General features: G+C 43.9%; 1 protein-coding gene across 12 annotated transcripts in view; it reads left to right on the plus strand.

Annotated features, from left to right (window-relative positions):
- Positions 1 to 24,389, plus strand: part of NFIA (nuclear factor I A) — a 254,009-nt gene that overhangs the window by 217,324 nt on the left and 12,296 nt on the right. For 9 of the 12 annotated variants that reach the window (XM_061469628.1, XM_061469633.1, XM_061469627.1 and 6 more), the window contains one exon: positions 7,799 to 7,890. The exons of the other annotated variants lie outside the window; for them this stretch is intronic. In XM_061469628.1, the coding sequence (XP_061325612.1) occupies positions 7,799 to 7,890 (92 nt within the window). The remainder of the gene's footprint in view (positions 1 to 7,798; positions 7,891 to 24,389) is intronic. 12 annotated transcript variants of the gene reach the window in all.

Below are 24,389 nucleotides of genomic sequence, written 5' to 3' on the forward strand. Positions count from 1 at the left end.
CCCAAGGGCTAACAGCAGCACTTGACGTGCTGCCATCACCTTCTATCGACTGTTAAGAGATGAGGACTGACTAGTTGTTGGGAAATAGGAGAGCTCTTTGCTCTGTATGAGGCAGACAAAACTCTGAGCTGCTTCTATATTAATGAGAAAAGAGTTAGCGTAAGGTTACAGTTTTATTTCTGACTTTGTTGCCATTTCACATAACCATGGATGACAGGAATCAAGGCCAGTAGCTGAGCTGTGACACAGACCTTGGACCTTTGGGATATGTTTTACTGTCACGAGGAGGCAAGTTGGTATCTCAAGTCAGTCTTTAGAGGATAGCTACTACATGGAAGTCAGACAGCTTCTCAAAAACATTGCTGCTTATACATACTGAGCTAAACTAGAAACTCTTCTGAGTTTACTCCATTTATAGTTCTTTGGGGAATAAGTCTTCCTAGATTAACCCAGACGTCTTTCCCTTATGACTTGGTTCCTGAGCCCAGCATTTTGGGCAAGAAGCTATGGTATTTTTTAGGCCCAGGGAGAAAGCTTTAATCCTTTCTCCACCACCCACACGGCTCCCATATGCATTTTGTGTAGCCACAAGTCAAATATACAAATTCCTGGATACACACTTGGGGATACCACTTTGGACTCACTCTTCTGGGAAACAAATGTGATTCAGCTGGGTTTGATGCTTTCAAAAAGTCTGGATGTTCAGGGAGTTAATTGTGAAATGATTTAATGAAGCTATGCTCAAACTGACATTTAAAAACAAAAGGGAAGCTTTCAGTGCTTTAATGGCAACTGTAGGGGACTTGTTCCACAGTGAAGGGAGTCCAAATAACATCCACAAACAAAAATCAATCTAATCGAAAAAGCAAATCCCTTTGTGTGCTTTTCAAGCTTATTATTTAAATGCTATATGCAACCACTGCTTTGATGTGCAAAAAGGTGTTCACTATTCAGATCATGTGAAGCCTACATTTCTAAAGCTTCATGTACTGTTCAGGAGATTTGCACAGGTTCCAGGGGGTATCTTTAAAATCTGGTGGTTCTCGGAGTTCTGCATTGCCTTCTGCTCCATGATGGTGCATAACTGCAGACTCAGCAAGATGCTCTGGCTCGCTTTGAAATGAAAATGGGTTTTAGTATGAGACAGTCTGGTAAGATTGTGAACATGATCTTCTAGAATCAGGACTTCTAGAATTGATCAGCAGGTTTTTGTTGAGCTGTTGATTCATTCCCTCCCCTCTGCTCCTCTTTCTGACCTCAGGCCAACACTTGTGCTATCAGAAAGTCTTGACGCTTTCTAATGGAAGAACCTGTCTTTTAAGTCCTATCAATAATAATTCAGTGGTGGAATCTAAAAGGTTAATGTTTAGTCATAGTTATCACTGAGTGCAGTCAGCAATGCCTTTTTATTTCCTTGTCTTCAGAACCAGGAAAAATGAAACTAGGTCAATGTATATTTGTCATTACAGTTGTGACTCAGTTTACTGGCAGTGTCTGGTGTCGAAACGAAAAATTCCCAACATCATTTTAGCAGTAATCGTAATGATTTCTATGATACTGCGATCCTGTAAGCAACCTAAAACGTGTGTCTGGCCTCATTCTGAGCTGGCACCAAACCAGTTCGCAGACCATCACCCATCAGCTTGGGCTGGTCACTGTGGCTCAGTGCTCAGCAGACAGCTGCCACATTAATTGGGAATCGAGGTTTTTCTCAAGAGCAGCCAGTTAATGGTATTTAAACAAAAGATTAGGGAAATAATTACTGTTTGTTAATTAGCTACGCTGATGTCTAAACATATAGTTCTGTACATATTCAAGGCGCGCATCTTCTCTTTGGTGAGGGTTTTGAATAATAGTGACTTGAGTGGTAAAGAAGCATATAATTTAATTTAGGGATAGATTTTACAGCAAAGTAGATTATAGGAAACATTTGCTAAGAAAAAGATATTACATGTACACCAAAGCTTTATGTGGCTGGCCACATCAAGAGTCAAACAAACTGAAGTTCCTAGCCTTGCAGGGAGAGAGAAGGGCCCACTGGACTCCATTTAGTGTGTCAATCAGGACCAACCCTCCATTTTTGCCCCTGTTTATTTTTTCCTTAACTAAATATTAGCCATCAAATAACAAGTGCAGATTCACCAGAGTTTCATAAAAGCCACACAAAAAGGTGTTTTCCATGGTTACAGACTGCTCGAGTGCACCGGTTCTGGGAGTGTCGCTGGGTTATGGCTGGCTGCCCTGCAGAGCTTTAGGATATTGGAAAGTCACTTATGCAACAAAGGCAGGAGTGATGTTAGATTTTGGCCAGACTCTCTCCTTAGCTGTGTGGAGGCGAATGAAGCCCCCCCTGCCAAGGAAATGGAGTGAAAGGGGTTGGCATTTGCTCCATTCTCCTTCCCTTTTTTGGTCTAAGCAGAAAGCCCTCCACAGAAACAAAACGCAGTTACGGCCCTACCAAAAATTGGAATATGGCCCTCCTGAGGGGTGCCGGAGCCAGGAGCAGCTGTTCAATACAGCACAGCCTCCTGGGAATGAGAGCTAGAAATCACAACAAGGTGGTTAATGATTCTCAGAGCAATAGTGAAACTCTCCAGCTGTGACATTAACCAAAACATGAACATTAGTGCTGTCCAAGGAAGGAAGAGCCCCTGGAGATGCACACCGGGGATTTACCACTACTGGGTGGCCAGGCATGCTCTGGGTGTTGAAAATTTCACATGCGAATCCCATCCCTTTGGAAAGCCAGCATTTTCCTCAGTGAGATGACACAATGGAGATGGGATTCATGAGGTTTGGGAGGGTTCGTTTTGCCTCTATAAAAAGCCGTTTCAACAGAACACATCCTTGATATCAGAAGCAGTCCCGAGATTATCTTATCTCTCATCTCTTCTTGATTTTGTTTGGTTTGTAACACATAACAAACATAGCACAATATTTTCTTGAACTTGACAGTTTCTGTGTGTAATATCTCATTGCCCAAAGAAAACACCACCTCTGCTACATGCCAGTTGGACGTTATCACTATCATAACTGAATCTGAGCTATGTTAGAATCTGTGGCCCTCATTCTGGTCCAGTGTCTAAGGTACTGCCCTCCCTGTACACCATGATTTTTAAAGAGCTTTTTAAAACTAAATATTGTTTCCTAAAGTTCAGAACTCTGCATGGGAAGAAACTTAGTTAAATTTTCCCTTCTTGGGCGGGATCATTATCAGTTAATGTCCCTTTGCACAAAGGAGCTTTTGTGTTAAACAGCATTTGTGTCAAGGTGAGAAGAACGATCTTGTGGCTGTAGTACTGGATTCATAAGGCTCAGTGCTGGGTGCTGCATTTGGGTCACCACTGTGCAATGCTCATGCAGGCTTGGGGAAGAGTGGCTGGGAAGCTGCTTGTGGAAAAAGGACCTGGGGCTGTTGGTCAGCAGTGGCTGATCATGAGCAGCTTGTGCCCAGGCAGCTGAAAAGGCCCCCAGCGTCCTGGCCTGTACCAGCACCAGTGCGGCAGCAGGACCAGGGCAGGGATTGTGCCCCTGTGCTGGGCACTGGTGAGGCTGCACCTTGAATCTTGTGTTCAGCTCTGGGCCCCTCAGTACAAGAGAGACATTGAGGTGCTGGAGCGGGGCCAGAGAAGGGCAGCGGAGCTGGAGCAGGGCCTGGAGCACAAGGGTGATGGGGAGCAGCTGAGGGACCTGGGGGGTTCAGTCTGGAGAAGGCTCAGGGGGGGATTTTATTGCTCTCTACAAGTGACAGGACAAGAGGAAATGGCCTCAGGTTGCACCAGGGGAGGTTTAGACTGGAGATTAGGAGTGATTTGTTCCCCAAAAGGGTTGTCAAGCACTGGAACAGGCTGCCCAGGGCAGTGGTGGAGTCACCATCCCTGGAGGTATTTACAACCTGTAGCTGTGGTGCTTGGGGACATGGTTTAGTGGTGGACTTGGCAGTGCTGGGTTAACGGTTGGATTCGATGATCTTAAAGGTCCTTTCCAACCTAAACAACTCTGTAATTCCATGATTCTATAATCAGATTGGATTTCTCTCCCTTTCTCTGCTATGCATTGACTGAGCACCCTCTGGGCAAGCTATTTTAGCTTTCTGTTCTCTTCTTTCCTCATCCATAAAAAAGAGGGTGATGACTGTATCATTTAATTTGTTAGAATTTGCAGTTCCCTCTCAGATGCTCGGCTGCAGGATGCATTGCAGTAGGAATTGCTCTATTGCACCATGTTCCTCCAGTTAATTCTCTTGCTACAACTCCCCAGTGGCTAAACTGACTCCTAGTCCTCTGTGAATGAGTAGAGCTCTTCATATCAAGCACAGGTCCCTGTCATCTTGGTCTGTAAAAGAGTGGTGCATTAGGTTATCGCTCCAAATCATCTTTACCAACCAGAAGTCTATCCTTTTAATACAGAACTGTCTGATAAATGACACACTCCTATACTTAAGATAAATTATTTCAGGAAAGTATATTTTAAATTAACATTCTCCTACTGCAAGCAACTTTAAAATACATGACATTCCCAAAACTGTTTGTTTGTCTTGTCTTTCATACAATTTCTTGCCATTTTGGCTAAATATCAAAGCTGTCTGTGTGAGCAAATGTTCTTTCTCTGCCAGCTCCTGCTTTGCTTGTTCCTGAAGTGAAGCATCATAGCAAATTTGTGGCATCACATTCATTTCCTTGGCTATGGGCTATGATGTTGCAAACAATCCTTAGTGAATTCCAGTAGCAGAAAGACCAGGCTGGGCAGGAAGATGTTTCTATTCAAGCCAAATGGGCCAGCTATCGTATACTGTAAACTAGTGCAGATCTAGGCAGTTCCCATGGAGCAAAGCTGATAAAGATGATGAGAGATCTGCCTAAGAGACCTGGCTTCTGTTCCTTTCCATGCTTTGGCTTTTCCCTTTGCTAAAAAGGAGTTTGAAGATCCCACCATAAGCTCAGTCCCTGCATACTATAACATAATATGACTCAGTTTAACTAGTGAGAGCAGTTTGCCTCATCCTAATCTAAGAACAGAGTAGAGGATCAGAAGCCCTGAGACTTCCAGGAATCCCACCTCCATGTCAAACAAGGGTATCTAGATGAAGACAGTAAGATATGGCTAGAAGCTGTGTTGGTGATGGTGTAACCAATACTCAGTAGTGCTCCCTTTTCTGAACCAAATTTCACTATAACAGGAGTCACTGCTAATATGTATTCCATATTATGAATATTAATTTTCTGAGCCAAAATGGCCCCTTACAATCCACAAACCTCTCGTGGCATTTTACAGTCAAGTGGGACTAGCATCTTGGGAGAATCCACTGTAAAGCCTGCTCTGCATATATGTAGTTTTGGTGCTCTTCACTTCTTGGCTCTAGCAATGTAGTTATAGGACCTTGAGGAAATACCAAGCTGACATCCGAGTATTTTCAGAAAGGAAGTTAAACATAGTTTGGAACATTACCGAAGGTATACATAATAATTCACCCAGCAAGGTTTGAGGGGACTTTTGTGCATATTAGACAGTTTTCAAATGCTTTAGGATTTTTGTTTGAACAGAGAAGCCATTTAAGACAACGTTCTGATGGTTTCCCTTTGATTTCCTACCAAATATCACAGCAAAAGAATCTGCCAAGAGGGAACTGCAAACAAGATCTTGAGTTCCTTCCCTTCTGAGTGGAACTTACCTGCTCCAAGGGATTAAAGGGCCTCTCCACTCATCCTGCTTCCTTAAAAGTAGACCAGAAGAACAGACGTTTGATTTTTGAGCTTTAAGTTAATTTTCCCTGCTGCAAAAGGAATTTTTACTCTTGCACAGCATCAAGTTCATTACTTAGTTGAAAAGAAAACCTCACCGTAAGACAGGACAGGAGAATCTTCGTACATGGCACTAGAAACAGATATATACCCTTTGCAAATGTGTGTCTTCTTTGACTTATTAAGCAAGTTAACATGGTAAAAAGGCAAAGAGAACATCTCACCAAATCTGCTCAGTTCATTTCTTCCTTGATTCACAGATAGGTGTAACAACACCGGTGTACCTGTTCATACTCTGATATGCAAGCTGTAATTTGGAAGGATGAATTTGTGCACTTAAAACTTCCTTTAAACTTTTGTGAAGGGAAGGTGTTCCTTGCGTGATTTTTGCAAGTATTAGCAAAGCCTTAGCTTTTAGGAGAGAAGAGCTCACCTTACCAGAAACAACTGGGAAGAATTCATTCTTAGGAGTCAGCAAAACTGAAACGAAGATATGCAGTTCCTGGGGTGAAGCTGTCTGATATAATTGTAAGAATTAGGAGGCATCATGAGACATTTGTGAGACTTGGGTAGAGAAGGAAAGGAAGGATGTGTTTCTGCATGCTTATAGACTTGGGAACTCCTTGCCAAAGGGAGTTTGAACCCAAGTTCGCATGGGTTCAAGTGTAGATTGGGCATTCATCAGTACAAAATCCCTTGCAGGCCATTAAATATAGGGAGTCCCTGAGCTGCAAATAATCAGAGGGTGGAAAAGAACATGAGAAAGTAAATATGTGACCTGCTTTGATTGTCCCTTGTTCATCTGCTTATGGCCTCTGTAAGAGAGAGGACAGTGGATAAGGTGGAGCATTGGTCTGACTTAGTACAATGTTAAACCAAAGGCTTCGCCAATGTAATGCCTCTTCACCAAACTTTTTTGCCTTCAGAAAGGCAACAGGGTTTCATCTACGCAGACAACCCAGTGTCTTCTCCAACTCTCAACTCACTCTATTTTTCTGTAACGTTGGGGCCTGAACATTATATTTAGCCTGACTGGAATTTGGCAAGTAACTTTCCTTTTAACATTGTTTTTTGTCTCTTCATTGGACAGTTAGATTGTCTGGGGATTTTATTCAGCAGAATGCATTCCCATAAATATATTTAAAATAGACAGAATCACTGTTCGTATTTAGGCGTCTATTCAGGCTATTTGAATTTAGATCTGAACACGCAAAAAAACTGAACAAGGGAGAAGATTGCATGGGGGATTTTCAAATGAGAGGAAGCCTAAAAATGCATTGAAAGCTTTTGGATGTGGAAGGACGTGGCATTGTGGACAGTTGCAGTGGAGAATATAATGCAACAATAAAATCATTAAAGTACTTCAAGTTTGGAAGTAATCTGGGTTCTTGGCTTGCATTGCATTTAATAGCTTTACATTTATGGGAGCCACTCCAGTTTTTAAAGGCAGCTCCAGCCTTCAGACTGATTGCACTTACCACCCCAGTGAAACTGCAACCCATTAATTTTTTACCGAAAGGATCTTCCTAGTTTGTCAAACACATCAAGTGAACATTTTAGAGAGTGCAGACCACAGCAGTATGAAAACCAAAACTTTATATGGAGAGAGAAAATGCTGGTTTAGCATGAAATAAGGGTCTGGTTCTGTTCATAATTTCATTGCCGTGCAAATCTCCATTAAAACCAGAGGTACCAGATACTCAAACAGTCAGGCAATACCAGGACCTACAGAAGTCGCTTGGGCTGTCCCGTCACGGAAAGGCCTGCAGTGGTTTTCCTCCAGGATGGAGAACAGCACAGGGGACCCCATCACCCCTCTCCCTGAGCACAGCCATTGCCGTCCTGCCTGGCAAGGAGCAGCCCAGTCCCCTCCGTTTATACCCCCATCATTAAGACCAAACCTTTCCGGTGTCTAAACCCAAACTCTCGCTCTCTAAAACGTTCGCACATTTCTATGTTAAACATCTGCTTAGGTGGCTCTGAGACAGTGTGTTTTGGTGTTGTTCGTGTGCAATCTAGTGCCGCTTCCTCAACGCATGTGTCCCTTCCCTTCACAGCCTACTCGACACCCAGCACCTCCCCCGCAAACCGATTCGTCAGTGTTGGACCACGGGATCCAAGCTTTGTAAATATCCCTCAACAGACTCAGGTGGGCCGCTTTCGACTTCTCTGTATGCCTGCAGCCTCTCCTCCTTCTTCAGTGTGTACTCTAACGTGTCCCCGCGGAGCCAAGCTGCATTGCCGCTGTCACTTCACCCACATGGTCTCAGTAACTACAGCGAAATGTCACTTGCAGTTTGTTTTGTCTGTTGTGGTTTTTTTGGGCTTATGTAGTAATAATGCTGCTTTCGTAACTGGAACGAGCGCTTTTGCTTGCTAAGGTATTGGCTTCTAGTTCCCCCCCCCCCCCCCCCCCCAAGGACTGGGTTTTGCAAAGACTTTTGCTCCAACCTCTAGCCAGTGCATTCCATTGCATATGCAACAGAAGCTCAGAGAGAGCCATCAGGTAACAGCACACCTTAGTCCCCCAGCAGAGACAAGGGGAGACTGCTCCAGTGACTTCCATGTAAAAAAAAAAGTCAGACTCAAAGTCCTGGTTGGCCATCTGCATGGTGGGCTTTGAGCGAGCAGGAGATTTTATAATTGAGAGCACATCTGTTTCCTTACAGAAAGAGGGAAAAAAAGTCCAGTCGAGGCAGGCCTATAAAGCTGGGTTAACTGAATTCATAGTCCTGCTATGGTCAAATCAGAAGCTCAAGTAAACATTTGTGTTTCTTTAGGAGAAGGACGAGGTTTAAATGTGCCTTTTTTCCAAGCTGTATCAAATTCCCAGGGTCGATTAAGAAAATAGTTGTTGGCAGTTTTGTTAGCAGCTAATTTGAGCCAGATGTGGAAAAAATTAAGTCTGTGCTTAATATCACGTTATCATGGGGGAGAAGATATAAAGAAGTGAGCAGGACTAGTGCTTCAGGACCACTGTAGTTTGAACCGATTGCTCGACTCTGTTACAGTTCTGTTAAAGGGCAACAGCAAGAAGTATTTGTAATTTTGTTCTGAGCTGGTTGAGATGACTAAAAAGTGGTAATTCAAATAATTAGGAAACTGGGGAGTATTGCTCTTGGCTCTTGTAAGTTCTTACCTGCATCTGAATAATTAGTGTACAGATTAATGGCTCTCCCATGTCACAGTCCAGGATATGCATGAAGACAGACTCCTCGTTGAGATGGCTTAAGCACCTGTGCTGTCAATGAAACACAGGTCACTCATTCCCAAAGATTTTCAGTTCACAGGGCTGCAACCAGATGCCTGGGAACACAATGTGTTTTCTTGCTATCTGTTCTTTGTGTACGATTTGTTAGGGGCTTTAGTTTATAGCTCTGTCGACAGCACAGGTTAAACTACCTCGAATCTCAAACCCTCGCTGCATTAAATAGGGTCAGAGAAAGTACACCAGCAGCACAGAGCAGGGTTTTAACCCATCAGGTTCTGATTTTTGTTTCATCCCATAACAAAATGCAGCCTGCACCCCACTTTTCAGGCCTCTTCCTTTATTTGTTTCATGTCCGTGACAAGTTTTTGTGCGCTTTCCCATTTTAACTGTATTTCTCCAGTCGTTTTGAAAACAACAGGAATACACAGCAATACACTGAAATCGGGAAGCAGGAATGTTAGGATATACTGTTAAAGTCCTTAAGCATTTGGTCTTTTCCTTCATAGCTCAGGAAACTTGAAACCCTTTGGAGAATGCTACTTACCTTTTCCAGAAGGCTTGAAAACCTCCTAGTTGGTAAATTGATTATGTAGTAAGGCACAACAGTATTAAGTCTCCAAAATATTGTAAACCTACTTGCATCCTGCAGCCTAGGTTTCCCAGATAAGTTTGTTGACTGTAAACTTTTATCCTCTTTATTTATGACTTAAATCATTTTAAAGTGCTCTAGCCTTACCTTAAGTGCTTCTATGTAATGCAGCATAGTGAATAACAATGCTGTACAGTGAAAAACAATACTCAAGCACAGCTTTCAATTAAAGTCAAGCACGCTGCAGTGGGTAAGGAGACTGACTTCCAGTCTCTGACTCCAGCTGCATCTCCGTGCTTCTATCCATCATTACACCACCACAACCCACTTGATACTAAATATATAATTTATCAGTGAAACTCACTACTTATTCATGAAACAACTCTGAAGTTGACTGTGTTTTAAATTAGAGAAGTGAGGTAAAAACACTTAACTGCAATGATTTGGGATTTACTTAGCGTTCCTCTACACAAAGACATGCTTTTGTACTCTTTTTGCAGGGCATTAGTGTGTAGGACGATCATTTAGGATATTTTCAAAATGAAAATATAAAAACTCATAGGACTGTGTTATTAAAAGCAGCTGGGATGGCTGCTTTCCATCAGGAGTTTTATAGTACCTTCAAAATCAGGCTAAGAAATGGGTCCTGAGGACCACTAACTGCCAGGCCACACAGCTCCCTTAGACAGGAGGAAGCAGTGAACACTCCGAGCTTCTGAAAGTCAAGTTTAAATATAAAGGTTAAGCAACTCTTTACTGCTGAAACAGCAAAATAAAAATGAAGACTCTATCTGAACCTCTGCTTTTTTATTACCGCAGCCCAGGTACAAGCTATAAGAAAACATGATGCTCAGCTTCCTGGTGGTTCTGATTTTCTCTACCAATTGGCAGCTCATCTGACTGCAGGCACTAGTTACACATCATCATCATTAGTCTTAAAATGCTGCAGAATTGAGTCTGTGCACAGGGATGTGACAGTGCCATTCAGCAGAAGTCACATTTCCCATACATGGGCATTCACTGAACACTGGAATAAAATGACAGACAAATGTACATGGCAGGGTTTGAGCAAGAATCGTTCTGTCCTGGGCTGTTTTTAAACAACCAAAAACCAGTACATGCCTTTCTTAATGCGCATTATAAAAATTAGCAGTAGACATTTCCATTAGCAGCATGTTCTGATTTAGGTCACACTGCTTCACATATAATCCCTTAAAGGAATTATATAGAATTTCTATAGCATTTTATTTAGAAAAAGGCTGCCTTCTTGTGTCAACAAATCAGGACGACAACTCCATGACAGAAGAGACCAGGAAATAAACTGATTGAAGTCAGTAGTTCTGATTCAGTAGCAAAAGCCCCAAAAGGGCTGTTGGCTTTGTGTTGGTTTAGCTGGTTTGGTTTTTCATACACTGCCTCTGCTCACCCCATCCATCACTCTGCCACTCCCGCGGCTCACCACATCATTGTCCTGCCTTGGGGGGGTATTTGAATCTAAATTCCTGTTTGAGCTATTAGAAGAAGCACTTGACTTGGCATCCTCTGTCTATGTTGACAAAAAGGCACAGGTGTGGTAACCTTTGCTTGATAAATCATTTACTTTTGCTACTTGACTCGCAAGCAATATGGGGGCATCAGCTTTTTAACTGCCTTTTCCATATGCAAATCAGAAATACAGTATGCCTGGGGTACACAGTCTTTAGTTTCAAAAGCAAGCTGGTCTAGATACCTCATGACTAAGTAATAGATACTTAGTCTCTCATATTGCCGAGGACTTCTAATAAGGAGAGCAGCAGAGGAATGGGAAAGTACCATCACATTAATTAGGGACTAGCCTATCAGTAGCAACCACACTAATAAAGAATAAAGGGTTCTCAGTTTTGGCTGGGTTTTTTTTTTCCTAACCAAGTGATAAAAGTAATAGTGAAACACAGGATATGTGCTCAGAGTGCGTGCAGCTGGTAACACTAAACTAGCAGCCTGCTCTTTGTGACCAGAGTTTGCGTTGTCACTCGCCCCTCTAAACGGTGTTTGCGCATCTCTAATGCCCTCACTTTGCTCTATAGTACAAAATTCCTTTAGGGATCAGCGTGCTGTATTCAGTGCTGCAGCACCACTTCGCACTAAGCATTGTTTACTAGGCTGAGTCCTGTTTGCCACCTACTTACCCTACATCTTCCTGGAAATTGTACTTTGGATGCTAAAAACAGCTCCCGAGCAGCACATGCCTGCTCCATCGAATCACTCCTACCTGGCAGGAGCCCGCGTGCTTCACACAGTAAGGTTATGAGGATGCACAGAAACTGCCTCCCAGTGCAAGCAGCCAGGCAGAGGATCAACTGCTTTGCCACCTGTGAGAAACTAAATAGGTTTCTTCTCTGCTGAAGAGAGAAAGTGTATAATGCACTCTCTTGACCAGGAAAAATCCCTCTCTCTGATGTAATAATGCTTTATCTCAGATCCATCCCAGTTACTTTCTAAAAGTTAGTTGTAGCGCAAACCCAAATATTTATTCCCTTGTCTTTCTCTAGGAAAAGATAAAACTCTATTCTAAAATTCTGTTTTAAAATAGACTATTTACCAGGGCCTGTAGGGACAGGCCAAGGGGAATGGCTTTAACCTGCCAGAGGGGAGACTGAGATGAGCTCTTAGGCAGAAGCTCTTCCCTGTGAGGGTGCTGAGGCGCTGGCACAGGGTGCCCAGAGAAGCTGTGGCTGCCCCATCCCTGGCAGTGTTCAAGGCCAGGTTGGACCCAGGGGCTTGGAGCAAGCTGCTCTAGTGGAAGGTGTTCCTGCCTGTGGCAGGGGTTGGAGCTGGATGAGCTTTAAGATCCCTTCCAACAAAACCTTTCTACAGTCACATCATGGATAACAAGCCAAGTCTTGTCTTTTCACACTTTCCCTGGTAGGGCTCTAAAGCCATCCAGCTACAGCGGTGCTTTAGATAGTGTTCATCCTTTATAACGCAAAACAATTAAAACAAAAGGGCCATAACTCATCTAGCACAGTGCAATAAAATGTTAAGAAAAACCTCAAGAGTCAAACAAGCTTATCGAGGCAACAAAACATGTATGGGAACCAGGAAGCTCAGAATCACAGCCGTGCTCTTGCTACCAGCCTGATAAAGGCCGGGTACAAAGCGTACACTGCAAAACACACCTATAAAAGAGTAGTGCTGCCCTATAGTAAGTTGGAGGAGAATTACTGAAGTTTAGCAAAATGTATGTGGTATCAGGAAATCGCTAACTTCTTTAGATCTGCTCCTGCTCTCTGCCTTTCCTGAATTAGACAGTGGTATCTTTGTAGCTGTTTCTTTTAGGCTTTTTTTTATCTCTAAAAAACCACTTTATGCCTCAGGTGCGAACACAAACCTAATCGTACAATCCCTTTCTTTTCAAAGAGACAAGGCAAAGGCTGTTTCACTTCCCCACAGCCCTTTTAGAAAGCGAAGTGCAACCTGCAGTTTTTCACTGGCAGCACTTTAAAACAAAGGGCATGGGGAAAAAAAATGAGCTTGATGCTGTGTCCTGTAGGTTAGCAGATGTGAGCTCTGCCAGACCAGGGAGGGAGGCAAATTCCAGACTGGATGATCCTTCTGTGATAACAGCCAGTCACTGCTGCCCAGACACTGAATGTGGAGGAGCATGGCGCAGGTGATGCCCCTCACCGTGGCTGCAGGCAGTGGGCAGTGGGAAGCAGTCTCGCAGGTAGCAGGGCCCCAAAGCACACAGGATTCATATAGATCAAAGCCAGCACCTTGCACAGGAAGCTAATGCAGCTCCTCCAGAGCTATCACTCCTGCTGCCGAAACCGCGTAGCTGCTTTGTGCCCAGGTTCCATTGCCACCCTATGGAAGAAAGAAACCAGTGCACACAGTTTTTCTTATGACCAGTAAAACACGTGCCTCGCTTCACAGGGCTTTTCCATTTCTGCTTCTCGCTGGTCCCCCACCACAGCGCCCTGCCCTTTGCACTGTCAGAAAGGGACACAGAGCTGCCAGGATCCCGCCCAGCTCATGTGGATGTGCTTTATTAATGGGTACCACAAGCTGCCTGTCCTTTTCTGCCTCAGCTCCCTTCTCTCTCGTGTTTCCCAGCACTGCAGCCTTGCTCTGCTCAGACAGGCAGCACCTCCTGGCCCGCGGGGAGGAAGCATAAGGTCAGGATTTCCTGGTATTGCTGCCGTGTGGCAGTTCGTGCTCAGGAAAAGTGGCTTGTACATGGCAGCGGACGTGCGGAGAACATGAGAGGCTGCAGGAACAAGATCAGGCCTTTTATTTTGGGGGTTCTGAGCAGAACTATTTATAAGGCAGGTCAGCACTACTTATTGCTTAGGTTCCTGCCCAGGGTAAGAATACTTAACCTCGAGGCTGAATGCACTTGTGTTTGAGCGTGAATGAAGATGAAGAAGGCTAATTTGGAAGTATTTGTTTAAATCAGTGCAGCCCCCTGAGAATTACATATTCCATAAAGTAACCTCCCTAGGCCATCATGCATGGCTTTGGAAGAAACCCAAGCTGCAAAGCAATTCTAAGCAGAGACTTGACTGCCCTTCGGCCTATAGAAGCAAACTTAGTAGCAGGTTTGCATGCAGGAATAACATCTCCCTCAGGTAAAGCACAGAAACTAGATATAAAAATGCTGGTTTTGGGGTGTAGGACTGCTACTTCCTAGAGCTGCTGAAGCTAGAAGGATCTTTCTGCTTCCAAACCCAGCAATGGTTCCCACATCAGCAGTGGGAAGCGAGGGTTGCTCTCCTCTGTCACCCAAAGGATCACCTGAATTTTAGGTTGCTCCTGAGCCTATGTGGGCCCTGTACCCTCATGGGTGACTTTCCCACTAGACATTTACAATGCACATAAAAAATGAGAGATCCAAAGCAAGAGACCAGAAACAGAACCCTTAAAATAAACATTTGAGCATGTGAAAAGAGAAAGTTGCATATGTGCCCACTTAATCTATAGCAATTGCCTGGGCTGAAGGCCACTGATGGGCCCACTAGATGGGCTCTAGTGGGCTTGAGCCCTATGATGCTGACAGAAAGTTTTGATCTGTGAGCAAAAAGTGGTTTGCTGCAGAACCAGTGGCACTAAGCTACTGATATGTGATCTGAATGTTGGTGCTGTCTTTCATCTTCCACCCTGGAAGCAGTATAATGGTCTGATGTTGAAGGTGGCCTGGAGACGGCTCCAGAAGTGTAGAATAAGTCTAGAGAGAGTGTGCAGAGAAATGCAGTGTCTCTGTCGAGCATCAGCAGGTCTCAGATATTGGGAAGCTGAAAGAAGGCTTCAGATCCTGCCTTTGCTTTGTGTTTGGGCATACTAAACTCTTCCCTTTGGTTGAAATTAGTCAAGCAAATGTTGGCTGAAGCCTTCACTGCGCTAAAATTGATGTGGTTCCACCATGATGGGAGCAAAGAGCCCGCATGCAGTCATGGCGCTCTTGATGTGCCCCTGATCACATAATAGCTCCATAGCCACACTTTCCCAGTGCAGCATGAATGTGAACGTGCTGCTCTGATCACAGTTGCTAATGACAGTCCAGAGTGTGCTCCACAGAGAGGAGATACAAAGGTGACCAGAAATCAGGGTCACTCCCCAGCTCCCATTCCCATCACTGCCTGCTCAGCTCAGCGCACAAAGCCCGTTTAATTGAGCTTTTGCACAGAGGGGCAGTATGAAATTTCACTCTCAGATCAGCTCTTAAAAAGCAGCAGTGAACAGTAGACCTCAAGAAGAAAGCACATATTGCACTATAAAGGTAAAGATTCATAGAAGACTTCCCAGGACCATCATGTGGCCTTAGCTTCAAAGTGGGTTGGAGCCAAATCAATCCAGAAATGCCTGGGTTAGTCCTCAGCAGGGGGGATCCTTTTTCCTGTGCTTTTTCTCCCTCCCCCTTGCAGGCTCTGCCGAGCAGTTCAGACTTTTTTTTGTGGAATCTCACACTAAGCATCCTATTTCCAATAGATATTACATACAATTACTTCCAATGGACATAGACGAATTTTCCGATCTAAGCAATTAAAGTTATTGCATTTTTTCCCCTCTCCTTACAATAAACAGGAAGCCTGTGCGTAAGGAACCCTTTCTGTGGGTTTTATGGCCATTACTTATGCTCCACAGTGGGGGAGATGAGAGAGAAGAAGTAAGCGTGGGCCTGGTGGGAAGAGTTGGCAAATGCAGAAATATGATGAATGAGCTGGAGAGATTTAATTTCTTACTAAATTCTCTACAAGCTGTGTAACCTTTCTTTAGCTAAACAATTACTCTAAAAGGCAATGATTTTCTGTGTTTTCATTGAAAAGTCTTCATACTAACAATGGCCTATGTTCTCCTTCTTGAAGAACTTCTGCCAAAAACCAGTTTTCTTTTTTCCATTCAGCAGGAAACTTTCTTTTATTTTTATTTTGTCAATCTCCTATTCCCCGCTAACATGGATTTACAAGGCCTACCACTTACTGCATGGGGCTGAGAAGAAGCTTCCCCTCAGGCCAAATCATTTTGGTCCATCTCCTTTATAGGGATTCTTACGTCTTCCTCCCAAGAGGAGTGCAGCCACTGTCAAGAGACATAATACCAGACCCAAGTGACCATTTAAGCTGACAAAAGTGACAGTTCCTATGTTCAGGTATAGAGTCTATGGAAGGGAACCCCCAGATTTGTTTTTCAATGGACAAGCAGCAGGTCTTGCTGTTGTGGTGGGTGCAGTCAAGACAGGGAGCAGACATTGACTTTGGTGTGGTCGGGGAGAGTGTCATCACATCTTTAAATTGGGGCCAGTGCGATTAAACCCGAGTGGGTGCTGAGGCACATTGAACCATAGGGTCCTGTGACCAACTGGAGTATTGTAAGGTCTTTGGAGATGCAGCATGGCAGAGCACTTTCCTCCTGCAGAGCTGCACGTTTGTGCAGATAGACACAGGCATAAGTACACACACACAAATCAAACATGCATAAGGCAAGATTATAGTTATGTGCCTCTTACTGCTTTGACTTGACTTGGCCGATTTCCTGGCCACCCCACGCCCTCCCCAACCTCCACTGCAGATAATGCTGTATTGGATTAGTCTGCCTCGCTGCTGCATCAGGTCCCAGATCGATTTATTGACTCTGTCAGAGTGGCTAGTACAGTAATTGTTACAAGAGCAGAATAGAAAGCAAGAATGTGTCCACATAAAATATAAAAATGACGTTTTGTTCGTTCTTTCCTCTTTTGCCCTATAGATCTTTATGTGTTTACACAGTGGAGAGCACTTTACTTAAGTTAATCAGCTCCTTCTACATTATTAATTGCGACAGTTAGGGTGCTACACGGTGGCAAACGTATTATTGAAAACATTGATCTCACGCTCACGGTGTGGACCCAAGTAGTTTTGTATTCCTTCCCTTCTTTTGCAACTGCTTTAGGGTACTATCAAGTCACATTTCCCTGACTGACAATACACCATCGATACCATCGATTTCAGAGAGGGGCAGAGAGATGCACATGAGAAACGAAGGAGTGCGCAGAGATCCAGCGCATTCCGTAGGCCTGGAAAGGGGTTGTTGGAAGTTGGTAATCACAATAATTACATGCCTGGCCTGATTTCTCTGTTCTGTGAAGAGTAACAGTTGAAGGGCTGAAGTTTTCCAAGTGCTTAAGATCTTCAGGGATGGCACAAGGAGACCTTTGGAAATGTGTGCAGAATGTATACCCTTAAAAGAACAAAAGACATGCTGACTTTTTACAAGGGTTTTGGAAGTGCCTTTGAAAGACATTTCATGAAAGTTCAGCTTTCACAGCTCATACCTAGATGAGCTCCATAAATTCCACACAGCCTGACAAACTCCAGTAGGTGTCACGTGTGACCTGGATGGAAAAGGTCAGCAGCTGAATTTATGGCTTTTGCATTTACTGGAACATTAAGATTTTTGCCAACTGCCATATATACGTTTTAACAATTCTGCAATCAAAGGATTAGGACCACAATCTACAGTGAAGGTCAAAAATGAAAGGCCACAGTCCCTACATCCTTCCCAGTGGACAGGCATTAAGCTACCTCTGTTCTAAGAATCACCTTTGCTTAATGGCCTTAACACGGAGGTCAAGGAATAAATAAGCTCCAGAGGTGAACACCTTGCAGAATAGACTGTCTTGCTCTGAACTTAAGGCTACATTCCATAAGAAGGGACCAAAAGATGAGAAGCCATTTCTTAATGGAGAAGGACTCCCCAGATTGCAGCAGATTTCATGTTCCTGAGAAAAAGAGCATCGCTTTCCCTAGTGCGGGACTGTGCTACAGAAATAAATAGCATACAGGGGAAGGATCAGAGCTTCAAAATCCCCCAAAGGCATCAAAATGACTTCAATTTTGTTAATACCTGTTTATATTTTAAATTTAACAAAGGGATCTGTTTTTAGTGAGGGTCACTGACAGCACACCAAGTTGTAGCTTTCAATCTTTACCTGGTTTTAGTTCAGAACAACCAAAGATATCATCTTGATTTAGGTGTTTGGTTTTATTGTGCTTGAACAGAGGTGGAACTGGAAAAGTAATCCAAAACTAGGATTAAATTAAAAAGATCTAACAAAAATCAAGAGGCTAAACATGAACACATCTTATAGGCTTAAAACTACATAGACTTTAGTTACTTTGGTTATTAATACTCAATTTTGAAAACAGTACTGACACTATAATCATAATATTTTCAGGCATATTCGCTTTCATGACCCAACTCACACCTCATCTAGACAAATACTAGTTGTTGCACACGAAGAGGTGCAGCTAAACACATTGCAGAAGCCAATGAAATGTAATTTTGAGCTATGAGTAACAAAAATGACTACCAGTAAAATGTAGCCCCTTTTGAGGCAGAACAGAGTAATTTCTGCATTGCTTGGAGCAGCCTCATACACCTTTTGTGCTTTTGCTGTAACTACATCTTTTTAAATATGACAACAGAAAAGACATAATCTTAAAAAAAAGGGATAAAGTTAGGTATGGAATTTGGATGTGGAGTTGGGTTTTTCATCCTTACATGTGCCAAACAATGCGATTTGAGATTTCGCAGGAACACTTTTACACATTATGTTCGTTTGCTCTTCTCCTTTTTTTTTAAGGACTTTCTTTTAGTGTTTTGGGTTAAAACTGTGTCTGTGAATCTCTGCTATAGGACCCGACTGTGCATTTACTGAAGTCGATGAGAGTAGGAGATGGAAGATTTGGTATCAGCAGGAGTTTGTTTTAGAAATACAATAGTATTTCCTTTAGTTATGCTTGTATTTTGCTTGTATCTATGCACAGTAAACCAAACCTAGTCTTTTCAAAGAAAAAGGTTGAAATTCACATTTTCTTGATGGGGAGGGCTTACAGTGAGGTCATCATCTAGAGTTTCTATTTTGTGGCTACAGGTATTATCTCTCAATGACTCCAAAGCAATCTTCCTTGATGCAGAGATAGGTTTAGTTTAGGTGTTTTCCCAGTTTGCTGGTCCTGTAGGCTAAATCTGAAACTGTAGGCCAGGTTATGTTCCATCTGGTTCATTCCCAGCAATGGAGGCTCCACAGGATCCTTATAAACTTGTCTTCCTGACAGTAGTAACAAGGGCAGAATTTATCCCAGTAGTGGGAACTGCTTTATCCGTCCCCTTGATGTTGCATGAGTCAAAGCAAAGTTCAGATTCTTCTCCTAGAGGCTTTTCAGGAATAGAAGGAGTAAAACTAGTAACATCTAGAAAAAAGGGGGGAGAGAAGAAACGGGAGAGAGCTGTAATTCTCCATACAATGGAGCAGCTTACTTACTGAGTACAAAGAGCCACTTCTACACAGCCTATTTTCAGAGGAAAGCCTCACATTCAGGGGCTCATAAAAGCGAAGAGGCACCTTTTGATTTTGAGTTCAAGGTTTACAGTAGCAATTTTGTCTGTTTTCTCTGTTAGTATTAATTAAATTGAGATAGTTTAATTAGTATTACTAAATTTGATCATTAGTAGTAATTCATTCTGCCTGCCATACTGCACAAATATGATGAAGCAGAAATAACTAAATTGTTTAATTTCATCTCATTTAATGACTTTACACTCCACCAGGACTTTCACTGGCATCTCACAATATGTGTGAAAATCACTCCAAGCTAGGCCAAGACCCAGGCTCCCTTTAGCCAGCCATGTCTAATATGTCCCTCCTCATCCAAAGGCAGATCATGTGCTGTGAAGGCTTCTCCCATTTATCCATCAGGGAGCTGGCTACCTCCAATGTCTGGGGTGGCTTTTCCTTGCCCCAGTCACCCATCTCCTGGATCATTCCGACCCCAGTGGCCATTATGGACCTGAATGGGAGTCATCAACCACCACATCCCTGTCTGGGGGCTCCCCATGGTGCAACGGGAGAAGTCCCATCATCAATCCCCATGCTGCACGCTCCAGGGGCTGAGGGTCCCCCGCCTTCTACCTTTCTTAGAGCAGTTTGTTCAGTTTAGCAAGGTGCAATGCATTTGGTAAAATGCAGACATTCAAAGTTCTTATGTTCAGGAGGGGTTTTTGTTCAGCTCAGTGCCCTCTTGGCTTTCTTTCAGGGGGGTTCACAGCTGAACTGATTCGTTATCACGTGGATGAGGCCCTTAGTAACCTGGTTTAGTGATGGACGTGGCAGTCCTGGGGTAACAGTTGGACTTGATGATCCTAAAGGTCTTTTCCAACCTGGTTGCAGTCTCCAAACTCCAACTTCTTCCTGCCCACTTCTGCAAATGTGTTGTTGTCTCGGGCCGGGAGTCCCCATCTCCCATTGTTGTCTTGGTCCCTCTGTCCATCTGCAGCAGCCCAATTCCTCACCTGTGCATCCCAGCCTCTGCTGACCCATTCCCCCTTTTTTTTTGCCCTGCTTTATCAGGCCATGCGTGCTGCCTTGCTCTCCCACTGGAGCCATGGGGCTGCTCATTTGTTTGCTTCACCCAGAGACATCCCATGTGGGCAGAGACCCCACAGCTTAGGAGGGGATTTTGGAGGGAGCACTAGCTCTGCCCTCCAGTCCCCATTATTATCTCTGCTCACTTTCCTCTTGCACTGTGTACTCATAACAGTCAAGAAAAGCAGCTAAAAACTACCTTTTGCACCCCAAACTCCTCAAAGAGGCAGAACCTCTGCGGGATCCCATCCCACTGGGACCCTTCAGCCCCGTGGGCCCCTCACATAGCTCCAGTCGCTCCACTGCTTCCCGTCAGCATGGGATGGGGAAGGAGAATCCCAGGGGTGAACCCCCGAGCGTGTGTGTACGTGTGTCTCCGTGCATGTGTGTGTGTGTGTGCTCAGGCTGTCTCGCTGCAAACGGAGCTTGGGAGGCCCTGGCTGGGGGTTGGTTTTCTTTGGATGACTTTCCCTGATTGTCTGAAGCAATAAAAGTAGAGAAACTTGGGGGGGGGGGGGGGGGGGAACGGTGGTTGCGGGGAGATTATTTTTGCAGTCCTGGTGCAGGCAAAACTCCTGAGGCTTCAGGGGAGTTTTGCTCGCCCGAGGAGTGCAGGAACTGGCTTCAATTGAATAAAACTGGAAGTACAGTGCAGGGGACTGGGTAACAAGGAGTTCTGCAAAAGCAACAAAACCGGAAAGCACAATGAAGAATAGAGTGGGTTACGCCGCGGTGAAAGTATGTACTGGTTGTTATAACACCGTGCCTCCAGAATAAATTATGTCCCTTTAAAAAGTAATACTTTAACTGTGGAGCTATATAGAGACAATTAAGACGATATTGTTCTCCTCATTTCCCTCCTCCCCCTCCTCTCTGCAGTAGCTCTGTGGAAACTTTTAATGCTGCAGCTTGAAACTTGGGCCTCTGGGTCTAAAATGCCTGAGAAAGCACTGCGGGCTCTAACTGTAAAACATTCCTTCGGCGGGCCCTGGAAACAGGGAGCGCTGGCGCAGGCGAGGTTCAGAGGGATCACATGTAAATGAGGGCTGGCTGCAGGCTCCCGAGGAGCGTTTTACGCCGCTTAAACCTGAACTTGAACTTGCAAACGCGCTGCCGGAGCCCGGGACGGGCAGAGCGCGGCTGGGAGCCGGGGCTGCTGCCGGCCCCACGCACCCACCCACCCACCGGCCCCGGGTACCCAACCGGCTTTGTGCCGTGTCCGGGGGCACAGGGGGACAAGGACAACGCAGGCACTGTCGTTTCGGGAGCTGGTCCCAAAGGGTTCACTCTTTTCCGAGCTAAATGCTGGGAAGTCCGTCCCGTCGCTGCAGTGCGTCTCCTATCCCTGTTTCCATGGGAGTTCCCAGCACGAAGTTATAAAGGGGTCCAAGTGCCAATACACACTTTATTGCATAAAAGGAAAGAAATAAGTGAGATGTAGGATGAGAAATATTAAAGTGTTGCACTCGCTAGCAAATGGAACTGCTTCCAGCAGAAGAAAACACAGGGCTGTCTAAACAGCATAAAAGGCATAAAGTGCAGAACTTAAAAGCCCCTTCGCAGCATATTTACTTTTAAATAGCAATAATAGGTGTCCCTGACTGTGGCAGAGGGTTGGAACGGGATGAGCTTTAGGGTCTCTTCCAACCCAAATCATTCTTGATTCAATGTAAATTATGAGGTGGGCGAGAAAGTCATCTTTCTGCTGCTCCTTTGATAAAATACATCCTGCTGCTTTCTATTTCCCTTGCAAAAGGCAATGTTTGTACCATGGGAGCAAGAGAGATGCCGGTGCCCGTGAGTGTCACCCAGGTGTAGTGGCATAGGTGTCTCTCCCTTAACAGCCATACTTGTGGGTCATATTTTGGTCATTTCTGATTACTCCTGAGCAATTTTGGCTGTATTTATAGCAAAACTTTGAAAAGATGAATGGGCAAAAAAAAGCAGAAATCCTTGTTGGCACTAACTCAGGAACTATCTACAAAGATGTCCTTTCTGGAGCGAGATGTTATCTCAGGGTTTGTGTTAGGATCATTTTTATTCTACGACAGTGCATAAAGAGACCAGGACAGAGCAATGAGGTCTGGCATAGCTAAAATCCCTTCTGTGTCTGTGAGGTTATATAGTTTATCAAGGCAGAAACCACCACGGGCTTTGAAAAGTAAACAGCTGGCTTGGGTCTGTGTGCTGCGCTTCGGAGCTGTCTGCTGGCTTGAAACAGCAAGCCTGCAAGTTTAGGAGTGGGGCAAATACATATAGATTTTCCTTTAAACATGTCAAAAGGTTTTTGCATTCATTTGTTTTCTTAGCCCTTTTATTTGTTACAGTTTCCCTTTCTCTTTCACTTCGGTTTATTTTGCTTTTACAAATGACTTCGCTGACACCAGCAAGTCTACAAATAAATAATAATAAGGGGGGGGGGGGGAGTTTCTATCCCAGTCAGAAAACCTTATGGCAGCGACAGATATCAGAGAAAGCCATCGTCCCTCTCAAAGATTTCATCTCACCATCCACTTAATCCGCTTGCTGTACCTCAGATCTCAAGTAACTTTCATACTGTGGGCTCACTTTAATGGATAGAATCTATTTTTCATGAAAAAAGCAGGAAATAAGCTGTCTTTCGTACAAAGATTTACAAAATGTAATCATTGTTGAAATATTCTCTTTGAACTGCCTTGTCCGCAGGGGTGTCTGGCTCCCAATACCCCCGTTTCTTTAGAACACCCTTACAAGTTCTTCTGGTAGATCAGGTACACTGGTGGTTCTGGTCTTTGATGTCTTGAATGAATGAAAGAAAAGCATAATAAAAGAGAGCTGTTGATCAAGCATAAAATACTCTTTAAGCTGACAGAATGGCAGAGTTAACACATTCTAAGCTGCTTTTAGGTTTTTCCTTTTTTCCTCACATTTTCCTGTGCTTTGTGTACAGTGGGGGTTTTTATTTTTTGAAAAGTCTCTGATCTATGTAGTATGCCGTCCTCTAACAAAAACCAAAATGGGATTGTTTCTCTCTCTTTCTCCCTTTCTTTTTCCTCTCTTTCACTCCACTATCTTTGTTTTTTGTAAGCAGCAAGGGTTACGGTTTAGCGGGGCTGCAGTGAGCTCGCAGCCTACCACGGAAGTTTAGAAGTTATTTTGCATCTTTCAAAGTCAATTTACTAACAAATAAATGGACTTGTTCGCTTAACTGCTTAGAAAAGTGGAGGGAAACTGTACGTACCCAAAGAAAAAGGAAGACCCTCTTGTCTGAAAGCAAAACTATAAACCAAAACAGGGACATAAAAATGACCTCATTGTGAGAGAACTTGCTTTTGGAGTCAGAGAAAAGGGAAAGTTTTCTTCTTGTACATCTCATTTAGATCTTAAGTTCCCATCCATTATTTATACATCATATTCAAAGTGCCAGCCTACTCTGCTTGCTGGATTACATTTCAAACATTTGCCATTGATAAGTCTTTGCTGTATTATATTCAGGCTAAATGTGAATATGTCATAGCACAGTCAATCTTTAATCCACTGAGCTTCAGGTTCAGGCAGCAGGGGGTCCAGCGCTCAGAGCATTGCTTTATACTTAAGAAACATCTGGGGCCAGCTGGGACACTTTACTGGAACATTCAGATGTCTGCAACAACAGCAGGACTTACTGTATGAGTGTGTTTTCGTAGGTTTGGGAGGGTTTGGGGGTGACTTAGTTAAAAAACACTAGCTGTTCCCAGCTTGAGGTTTGAACCCAAGCAGAAATCTTGCCTGAAGTGACTTTGCTGGTCCCAGGAGAGAAGTGGTTTGGACTGCTATACATTTTTAATAGTCAGCAGGCAAAAGTCCGTATTACAAAATTATTGCACGTAATTTAATGCAGTTTGCCACAACTGGCATTCCCGCAAAAGCCATTGGATGCAGAGCTTCTGTGCACATCGCCTGGAGACGAGTGTCCCTCCTGGGATGGGTTTTATCTTCCTTGAGACA

This window comes from Pezoporus flaviventris, unplaced genomic scaffold (genome assembly GCF_033815535.1).
Source record: "Pezoporus flaviventris isolate CSIRO_AGI_PZ_B2104156 unplaced genomic scaffold, CSIRO_AGI_Pfla_v1 ptg000059l, whole genome shotgun sequence".
Lineage (NCBI taxonomy): Eukaryota > Metazoa > Chordata > Aves > Psittaciformes > Psittacidae > Pezoporus > Pezoporus flaviventris.